General features: G+C 30.8%; 1 protein-coding gene across 1 annotated transcript; it reads left to right on the forward strand.

Annotated features, from left to right (window-relative positions):
• The first annotated feature begins 1,591 nt into the window (after nt 1-1,591).
• Nucleotides 1,592-4,439, forward strand: LOC11437017 (sister chromatid cohesion protein PDS5). The gene is made up of 5 exons (XM_024774390.2): nt 1,592-1,891; nt 2,993-3,196; nt 3,299-3,480; nt 3,911-4,037; nt 4,157-4,439. Exons 1-5 carry the CDS (start codon nt 1,697-1,699, stop codon nt 4,244-4,246), a joined length of 798 nt encoding a protein of 265 aa, XP_024630158.2. The 5' UTR covers nt 1,592-1,696; the 3' UTR covers nt 4,247-4,439.
• The last annotated feature ends 7,244 nt before the right edge of the window (nt 4,440-11,683 follow it).

The following is an 11,683-nucleotide window of genomic DNA, read 5'->3' on the forward strand; positions in this document are numbered from 1 at the left end:
GATTTATTCAATTAATGTTGTATGTGGTCTTTATTATAAATAATATACATCATTTAATGAATGAATGTAAAATGTTAATTTTTGCTTATAATAGTGACCGGAGGGTGAATATCTAAGTATATTACATATTCAATTTTTCCAATAAGAACACGTAGTTTTTTTTTCTTTTAAGAAGAGCACATAGTTTTTTTTTTTTTTTTATAAGAAAAAAAGAGCACATAGTTATTAAATATATTATTTAAACAATAATAATATACATATTATCTCTCCCTTAAAAAAGTATACACAACATATGTATTTTTAGAAAATCTACATATTATGTTAATATTAATCGATATGCAAATAAAATATAGCTATATTCTTTGGAAAAATATAGTTATACAAATATTAATATACATATTATATGTCAGTTTTTTAGTTTTTAAGTAGTCGAGTCACGGGTTCAATCCGATTTAATATAGTTAAATACCTATAAAAATTTAATCTTAAGACCGGGTCATTTAACCGAGTTATTCGGTTTAATCCGGTTCAGTCATGTGGTTCAACCAATGACTCAGTGGTTCGACCATTAATCCAGTGACCCAGTACCCCTGCCGAGTCGATAACGAGACGAGTTTTAAAACTATGTGCAACTACAGCTATATGTCATCTAACTGAAATAAACGTCCAAAATTATTTTATTGCGAGAAACTTTAAAATCTAAATTGTTCAATCCCAAATCAACGGTCAGATTTGTTACAACATGAAACGATGTCAAAACTTTATGAGTGAATCCAGGTTCATTCAATTAGAGCCCTAAATCGTGACCCATGGACTTATATGGTGATTAGACCCAGAAAAAATCGCGGCATGATCTGCTTAGATCGTGCCATGATTGGAACTCATACACAATATAGTATTGAACCTAATTCTTTAAATTCTGCTATGATTTGTTCTCTTCGTAGCACGAAAAAATGCAAACCAAACCTCCAAAAACTGAACCAAATCACCCACGGTTTATCCATATCGTGTCACAATTTTTGATAAACTTCAACAACAATTTTGAGCCAATGTCAACATATTATGTTAGAATAAAAGTTAAATTGTTTTAAAATTATAAAAAAAAAAAAAAAACTCTTAAATTTGTAAAGATATCAATCTGACTCAATCAAACCAAACTAGTTTGTTCTTCGTTAGATTGTGTTGGTTCGAATTTATCATAAAAAATAAACAAAACTAAACTAATTATTTTTTCTTTGTTTAGATTTATTTTTCTATAAACTAAACAAAACCGATATATTAGAGCCCCCATTTGGATTCTTTGCTGTAAATGTACGCAACTACAGCTGTATGCCATCCAATTGAAATAAACGTCCAAAATTATTTTATTGCGATAAACTTTAAAATCTAAATTGTCCAATGTCAAATCAACGGTCAGATCGGATACAATGTGTAACGGCATCAAAATTTTATGAGTGAATTCAGGTTAATTCCATTAGAGCCCTATGTATTTTTCTCCTTTTTGACCGTACTAATACAAAAACACGCATAAATTGCTTTTTTTCATTTCAAACACAAATATCTAAATTATTAAATATCAAATCAACGGTCAGATCTCGTATAACGTAAGACCGCGTCAAACCTTTACGAGTGAGTCCAGGTTCATTCCATTAGAGCTCAATGTATTTTTCTCCTTTTCACTGATAGAAAAACACCCATGAATTGCTTTTTTCATTTCAAACACAAACTTCATTCTCTCTTTGAACCACAAACAATGGCTTCAACAAAGAAGAGAACTATTATTTCAGCAATGGTTTCCGCTGATAAGAAGCTCGAGAAGGAGCTTCTAGAAGCTGGAAACAAGCTCTTGAATCCTCCTTCTTCCGTCGATAACCTGCTTCGTCTTCTAGGCGTAAACACACTCTTCTTTTTTCCCTCTCATTTTGCTTTCTTTTATTTTGTTTCGTTCATGCATGTAGTTTTTTGTTACGTTTTCATCAAATATGGATGATTTTGCATGTTGTTGTTGGCTTGATTTTTGCCCTAGTTGCATGGATTCTGAGTTTCTTTAAAATATTTGAGTTTTTACTTTTTGCAATTGGTTTGCATGTTTGTTATCGCATCGAGTTTATCAAAATCACGGTGAGCTACCATAATTTTGTAAAAGTCACATGTTGTGGCTTTTGAAAATCATGTTGTCTCACCGCGATTAATGGGGTGAGTCTTGCCAAAAATTGATTATGGAGGGTGCCTAATTACATGCGGTATGTCATAATCAAGGTGATCCACCATGATTTTGTAGAAGCTATAGAGTTAGCTTTAGGAAAATCTTCGTCGATAACCATGATTCTAGCATATTTACCGTGATACCAAATATATGCAAAATTGATTATGGAGGGCGCAGAATGGATTCATAATCCTATTTTGTGTATGTTTGGTTCTGCTTTTAGAGAGGTCAAAATTGATTCTTGAGGGTGCAAAATTTATTATAACATATTTGGTTGTTTTTTAATAGAATTGATTTTGCTTTATAATTGATTCTACTTGAACTTAGAATTTGTAGCTTTTGATTCTAGAATTGATGTTTACACATAAATTTACGGTTCAACTCACTTTTACATGAATGTATCCAAACATATCACTTTATATTCAATTCTCTTTTATTCAAAATCAATTTATTTACAAAATCAATTCTCTCAAATCAATCATTGTCATTGCAGAACAAAACATTCGGCAAAACATACACGAAAGAAACCTAAGGAACCTCGAACACCGTGATACTGATTAGTAAATGTATCCACATTTAGTGTCTAGCACCCCTCGAACTTCCAGGGAGCCTATGAAATAAAAAATAGAAAGAATTGTTTATACCTAGATGCTTTTTCACTTTGTTTCTTCTGCCTTTGTTGGATAGTCACTTTGTTGTAGAAGTAGGTCTCAAGAGTCAAAACAATGGTTGACCAAAATATTAATCACATGTGCTTGATATTGCATTTTTTTCTTGGAACTGCAGCAAGTTGGAAAGAGCTTATCAAAGGTTGAACAATCACCTTCTAAGTCCATTCAAAAAGCACTCTCTCCATCATTGAAAGCATTGATTTCTGATAAACTTATAAAGCATTCAGATGTTGGTGTCAAAGTTGCCCTTGCCTCCTGCTTGAGTGAGTTAACAAGAATCACTGCACCTGATGGTCCTTACAATGATCACCAAATGAAGGTGTGCTTGATAATTTTTTTTGTACATTAATTGAATTCTATTCTATTATCATGTTCTTAACAAGTTATGTCTGTTGAGTTATATGGTGTCATTTTCTTTCAGGAGGTCTTGAGATTAATTGTATCTTCTTTTGAAAATCTACATGATATGTCAAGCCGTTGGTATGAAACAAGGATTTCAATCCTTGAAACAGTTGCAAAAGTCAGGTTATGTGTGGTAATGCTGGATCTTGAATGTGATGCCCTCATTTTGGAGATGTTTCGGCTTTTCTTGAAGACAATAAGGTAAGAACTGTTGCATACATGACTACAGGTCTAGCATTATAGCTTCGGTATTTTATCTTTGCATTTCTTAGATTTTACGTTGAACTTGACCCCACAAAACTGACTTGTAAGGTGAGGATTACCCAAACTTTGTAAGCAATGTTTAGATGTGGGACTTGGGCATTTTCTCGAATAGCAATTTTTTATAGTCATACATGATATCATCTTAAGATTCTTATACCGAAGAATCTGCTTTCGACCGATTGGTAGGGTTGGTGTTCCATATGGTTATGAATTTTAATGAACTATATCATCATTGTTCATTGTTTATGGGTTGAATTTAATATGAATCTATCACTAGAAGCTGCAGTAATTGTAATTGTTGTTGTTGTCTGTAGTGAATGCAAAATGTGTGAACATGCTTCTTATCAGCTATGTTTGAAACTTTCAGAGAATATCATCCAGAAATTGTTTTCTCGTCCATGGAAGCCATAATGGCCCGTGTTATTGAGGAAAGTGACGATATATCTCTCGGCTTACTCTATCCAATCTTAGATTGTGTAAAGAAAGACAATAAGGTTGGTGTTTGGAAATTTAATCTCATTCTTTTTAATAGATTGTGATTATGAAACTGAAACTTATTTCATTTCATTATGGATTGCTTATAATTGTCGTGATCACTATCATTATGATTCAGGTGGTTTCGCCAATTGCTCGAAAGTTGGGAAAAAGTGTTCTTCAAAAGTGTGCAACAAAGCTTATAATACCTATTTGCGGCATGCTGTGAATATGTTGGGTACTATGGTTGATGTTCTTGACTCAATAATCATGCAGTGAACTTTGGTGCAAATGATGCATCAATCATGTGGGAAATTTCGGTGCTTTTGGTTAAGAATTTTTTGTGCCAAATTAGTTGTTTATCTTTAAAAATATTTTCTAGTTAAGACCAAACTTCATATATGTATGTTTGTTTATAGATATTGCCAAATTTCTTTGCTTGATTATTCTAAAAGGTAAGTTTCATATGCAATTCATCTAGATAATATTCTAATTACATCCTATGGTGACTTTATAAGCAAAGAAATCATTTTTTAGGTTCATTGTTTAACGGATGTGTCTAGTCTATACCGTTATTTAGGGAACATTAAAAAAAATTGTTTATAATAATGGATGGGTACATTACAACGATGTATCAGCCCCACCGCAGACGTGTCCATTTGAGTGAATCAATCTTTCTTTTAGATGGCTTGGATACATACCTCATAGGGTTCGATACATGTCAAAGCGGGTGTTGCGCCAGTTTGGTTACGTCCAGACCATCCCAAGCCATCCACATAAGAGTGCAAATCCCAAGGTGAACAACTAGCATAATATCTTGATTATGTGTTAAATCAGTGAGATTTGGGTATGCCTGCTCCGACTGGTCTAAAGACAACAATTGAATACATAAGATGGTATTTTGCCATTTCGCATCCATACATTGCATGTCAGCAGGAGGATGCTCATATCCTGATTCGTCAATTTGCCACAAAAAAAAAAAAAAAAAAAAAGGTGTTATGCAGTAAACACATATTCTGCCTCTGTGAGCTGACACAATTCTACAAATATAATCTGAGCTGACACATTTGAACTATGTCTTTTTATACATTGCAATGAGCCTTAAAACATGGTCTTCTACGGGTTTGACACATTTTATGTTCTATTTGCCAAACACTTTTTTCGGCAAATATAGTCCAAACGTATATTCACAAACTTTGGATAGACATGAGCAATTTAAAAATATTTCGAATTATATAATCCGAGCAAATGGTATTTTGGGAAGGAAAAATTAGTCGCGTGAGTAACGTATAGTGTGTAAAAAGTAATAGCATATGCATTTCGGTAACCACCTCTATGAAAAGAAAAAATATATTTAAAAAAAAAGGTTACAAACCAAATTTTTTCAACATGTTCTTTAAAGAGCAATGTGAACGTTGGTGCATATAAATGTCATTGCCATTATTGTTACTCCAAATGAAAAACCCGAATTGACGGTGCATTTCATTTTACCAAAACATTCTTTAACATACATCTTCTAGCACTTATGATATAAGCTTCTAGCACTAATATATCATAAGTGCATATAACTTAGCATAAATGATAAAGATGGTTAACATAACTTAGCAAAACAATCAAGAATTACATTTAAAAAAAAATATAGAAATAAACTCTTAAATTTTTTAAAATATCAATCTGCTTGAACCAAACGAAACTAAAATAAATATTTTTTTATTTGTTTAGATTTAATATTTTGCACAAACTAAACGAAACCGATATATTAGTGCCCCGATTTGGATTATCCGATGTAAATGTACGCAACTACAGCTGTGTATATCATCTAATTGAAATAAACGTCCAAAATTAATTTAATGCGAGAAACTTTAAAATCTATATTGTTCAATTTCAAATCAACGGTTAGATTTGTTACAACGTGAAACAGCGTCAAAACTTTATGAGTGAATCCAGGTTCATTCCACTAGAGCCTTATGTATTTTTCTCCTTTTTTACCTTAATAATATAAAAACATGAATAATTGCTTTTTTTTCATTTCAAACACAAATTTTGAAGTCACTCAAACCCACAATGAATCCTAATATCACTACTCAAGTTTGTCCAACATCTAAGGGAGAGAGCAATTCTCCATTCCACTATGATAAACGTGATACGAAGAGGTTATAAGAAATTTGCTTACAAACTCACAAAGAACATTTTCTAATTTCTACCAATTTTTCAAGTCACTCAAACCCAAAATGAATCCTGATAGAAAACAATAAAGAAAGTTTTTCGATATTTCAATAATGAGATATCACTACTCAAGGTGTTTGTGAAGTGTTCCCCGAAGACCATAAATCCTAAAATTATCAAAGATCCTCTACCCTATCGTCAAAGACACTCAACCCTAAAATTACCACTTTTGGTTTTCCAAGATTTTCTCTCTTGAAGCTCACTAAAAAGTTGAAGAAATGAAGCCTTTATATGGTGACTAGGCCCACGAAAAATCGCGCTATGATTTGCTTAGATCGTGCTACGATTGGAGCTCATGCACAATATTGTATTGAACCTAATCCTTAAAATCACGCTATGATTTGCTCCCTTGGTACCACGAAAAAATGCGAAACAAACCTCCAAAAACTGAAACAAAACCGTGCCAAGGTTTCTCCAAATCGTGCCACAAATTTCGACGAACTTCCAAATCAATTTTGAGCCATATCAACATATTATGTTAGAATAAAAGGTAAATTGTTTTAAAATTCAATCTAATCGAATAGCAATGTTTAGATGTGGGACTTGGGCATTTTCTCGAATAGCAATTTTTTATAGTCATGCATGATATCATCATAAGATGCTTGTACTGAAGAATCTGCTTTTGACCAAATGGTAGGGCTAGTGTTCCATATGAGTTGAATTTAATATGAATCTTTCACTAGAAGCTGCAGTAATTGTAATTGTAATTGTAGTTGTAGTGTGTTAGTGGTTTCTTTACCTGGTTGGATGCAAAATATGTGAACATGCTTCTTATCAGCTCTGTTTGAAACTTTCAGAGAACATCATCCAGAAATTGTTTTCTCGTCCATGGAAACCATAATGATCCGTGTTTTTGAGGAAAGTGACGATATATCTCTTGGCTTAAGACAATAAGGGTGGAGTTTGGAAATTTAATCTCATTCTTTTTAATAGATTGTGATTATGAAACTGAAACTTATTTCATTTCATTATGGATTGCTTATAATTGTCGTGATCACTATCATTATGATTCAGGTTGTTTCACCAAATGCTCGAAAGTTGGGGGAAAGTGTTCTTCAAAAGTGTGCAACAAGGCTTATAATACCTGTTTGCGGTATGTTGTGAATATGTTGGGTACTATGGTTGATTATAATCATGTTCTTGCCTCAGTGATCATGTGGCAAACTTTGGTGCAATATGTTCTAATAGCAATCATGTGGTGAACTTCAGTGCTGGCTAAGAATTTTTTGTGCCAAATTAGTTGTTTTATCTTTAAAAATATTTACTACTTAAGAGTTAAGACCAAACTTCATATTGTATGTTTATACAGATATTGCCAAAAGTCTTTTCTTGACTATTCTAAAAGGTAAGTTGCATATGCTGGATAATATTTTAATTACATCTGAAAAATGCAAACCGAACCTACAAAAACTGAACTAAAATTGCCCACTGTTACTCCAAATCGTGTCACGATTTTTGATGAACTTCGACAATAATTTTGAGCCAATACCAACATATTATGTTAGAATAAAAGTTAATTTTTTAAAATATTTAAAAAGAAACTCTTAAAAATTTTAAAATATCAATCTGATTGAACCAAACAAAACTACTTTGTTCTTCATTAGTTGGCATTGGTTCGAATTTATTGTAAAAATTGAACAAATCTAAATTAAATATTTTTTATTTGTTTAGATTTAATTTTTTGCACAAACTAAACGAAACCGATATATTAGAGCCCTGGTTTGGATTCTCTACGGTTAATGTACGCAACTATGGCATATGCCATCTAATCGAAATAAACGTTTAAAATTAATTTATTGCGAAAAACTTTAAAATTTAAATTGTCCAATTTCAAATCAATGGTCAGATCTGTTTCATTGCGAAACAACGTCAAAATTTTATGAGTGAAACCAGGTTCATTCCATTAGAGCCCTATGTATTTTTCTCCTTTTTGACCGTACTAATACAAAAACAAGCATAAATTGCTTTTTTTTCATTTAAAACACAAACTTTCAAGTCCCTCAAACCCACAATGAATGCTAATAGAAAACAATAAAAAAAGTTTTTGATACTTTATATAATGAGATATCACTACTGAATCGATTGAACGGTTCATCATTTTTCAATACAATAGTTTGGTAACGAAATGAAAATATATTTAATTTAATCCATTTTTATTTGTTTGTTTTGGGAAATACACAACCAAACAAGCCCTTATCACAATTCTATTCCACAGTATATCTCTTTCCCAATTCTATGGACCATTCATACATTACAATCCACTACATTCTGAGTCCTCTTGAGAGCCTTCTCCAAAGGCCAATTCAGAGTAACTACCTATGTACGCCCGCCAACATAGAGTTTTTTTATCTTCTAATGTTTTCCCTCATATTGTCTTGTAGCAATAATGACATAGCTACCCAGCTCTTTCTTCTCGCTCAATTTCTGTGATTATCCAACACTATTTCTTCGTCATTACTGATTAGCATAGAAAATGAGCACATTGGATGCAACAAGGGCAGAACTTGGCCTAATCAATTAAGACCACACTAATCAATTATGGAGAAAAAAGTATTAACTTTTGTATTTATAATTGGATTGGATAGGATGTGAATCGTTAATAGGTTAGGTTAAGTTAGATTTTGTAAGGCCTAAGTCTTGATCTTTCAAATTTTTTGTAAGGTCTAAGCCTGACATGTAGTTTGTCATAGACTTATTTTTTAGGTCTGAATTCGACATTCTAAAAGCCTGATGTGGCATGCTAACCTGTTTAAAAGTCTACTTCATATGAACATCTTTAAATAAGCAATGTGATCGAAGTTTAAATTTTAAGGAATTTGACTATATATTGTATCATATTTCAATTCTAGTTTATAATAATACATTTAAATATGCAAAAAAATTAATGTATACAAATAAGCTTAAATTATTGTAAAGGTTAACAAATTTTTATTTTAATTCAAAGTATAAAATATAATATAGTAATAAATAATATTATTCAAATTGACTTAAATAGGCTTAAGAGGTTTTTTGAATGGCATGTGGCCTGACCTTTTAAGTTAAATATACTTTTAAAAAAGTTTAGGCCTTCTCTATTTAAGAAAAAAGTTTGGTCTAGTCTGACCTGTTGTAGGCTAGTTTTTAGGCCCCTGTAGACCGACATGACCTATTCTCATCTCTAATCGTGAATGAATAATGGTTCTACAACTTCACTTAATCCGGTAGATTTGGTATGTAAAAATGCATTATGACATCATCATACGATAATTCCACATATAGATGTGTTGCGACACAAATCATCTAAATAGAAATGTGATATATATACAACAATAACCAAGTCTTATCCCACTAAAAGAAGAAAAAACGTGATATATATGATCACAAAAAAAGTGGTATATATTAAAAGAGATGTAACAAAAAAAAAGTTAAAATCTAAAGTTTGAATTCTAACGAGAGAAAAAAAAAATACTATAATTAACATAGGACGATTGTCATAAAAAAAAAAATTGATGTTACAAATGATGTTGATATAGTTACAAATGATGATATAGATACAAATGATGTTGTATCCCACACCGAAACTTTTTTCTAATTTTGATATAGTTACAAATGATGTTGCATCAGCTTGGAAGAGTTCAAACATCACCTGGTCAACTTATTTCTTGACCACATCATAAAGGATCAAAACTATAATTCTGCTTTGATTGTATTTTTTCAGCACAAACATATCTCAATGGATTATATATGGAGGCTTGTTTTGTAAAATCTTTGAGCCAACTTGAGTGGTCGATATAAATTATTTAAAAGTTCCTCCTTTTTTTGGCAATGAAGACATATAAGACGACATCACCTTTAATTATAAGTCTAGTTTTAACTGGAACTCTTTCTATGAATTCTACAAATTAAGTGAGCTTTTTTAAAAATAATTATCAATTTCCAAGCTTCAATTGGAAGGCGTATAGGTATAGGAATATAGCTCTTATGTTCCAACATATAAGTTCAGTTGAAATTATTTTCTCAATAACTCAGAGATACACACTTATTTGTTGCAATTATTTTATCTATAAGTTAAGTTATTGTTTTTTTTGAGAGAGGAGGTTAAGTTTTTTTTTTTTTTTTTTTTGAGAGAGAGGAGGTTAAGTTATTGTTAACGTCAAATAAGCTTTTTTCAGAAAATATTTTCCCACATTGCCATGTGCAGCATATTTCGATAAACACGCTTTCAATTTATATGTAGAGGTTGGGATTCAAACCCCAGCCACTACATTTATTCACTTTAAAAGTGAATTCTAGTAATTAAAATACTTGACAAAAAAAATTAACACTAAGTTACTTAACAACAACAAAAGAAACTAAGAAACTATGCTTATATCCATGTGACTGTGAGATGTCGATACTTTGCAAATATTTTTATATACGCAATTGAGAAGTATCTCAACTATTTATTTTATTTAAAAAAATACAAGATACATATCAAATACTTAAAGAAGAATCTAGAATATGCATCTAGGATACATGTGAATGTTGATAATGAGAGAAAAGAGACTTATTACTTAGCATTAGACACAACTTATTTTGAATTATATTGATGATTTTTGTGTTGATATTCTAACGTAGAAAATAAAATATATGGCAATTTAGACAAAAATTCTATGATGTGTTGTGATCATAAGTATTTTCATTTATGAATAGTGATCACTAAAATTATAAGGATTTTATATGTATATAATTTTTATTTATAATAAAATGTATGTAATTTTTGTTAAGAGAAATGTTATTTGAACAACTAATTTGGTGACAACTTATTTGACAATCATATTTTACAAAGAAAAAATTGATATTGGCACGGAAACCATAGCAATAGAGAGATAAAGTAAAAAATAATATGAGTATGAGAGAGAAAATTATTGCAAAGGTTATCACTAAATATATGTTCAAATATGATTTCTCTTTTGTTAATGTATCTACGTGGTTATTTGTATCGCACTCATTCGATGTATCCGTGTTTTTTAGAATGCATTCAATGCAATACCATAATTTTAATTGTATGTTTCAACACCTATTGACTATCATAGGCATTATTAGACTTTGATGACATGTTTCACATCCTCTATCATATTATGATTGCTCTACAGCTCTCTGCGTTGATTAAAATAGATAAAATAATCTATTGAAATATAGTTTCTGATAAGCTATATTTTTTGGGGGAAAATTGAGTAAAAAAAATGTATGTTTTTTCTCCTTATAAATATGTCAACTTTTCATTTTAATCCTTTAAAAAAAAAATCAATTTTTAGGCCCTCAAAAAAATTTCATCTTTATTTTTGGTCCCTCTTTTAAAGTAAATTGTATAATTCATATTTTTTAATAACATTTTGTAAAAAAAATCACAATATTATTATAATCTCTCCAAAAAAAATATAGATTTTTTTAACAAAACATGAATTTAATATGATTTTTT

The sequence above is a fragment of the Medicago truncatula genome, chromosome 1, assembly GCF_003473485.1.
Source record: "Medicago truncatula cultivar Jemalong A17 chromosome 1, MtrunA17r5.0-ANR, whole genome shotgun sequence".
Taxonomy (NCBI): domain Eukaryota; kingdom Viridiplantae; phylum Streptophyta; class Magnoliopsida; order Fabales; family Fabaceae; genus Medicago; species Medicago truncatula.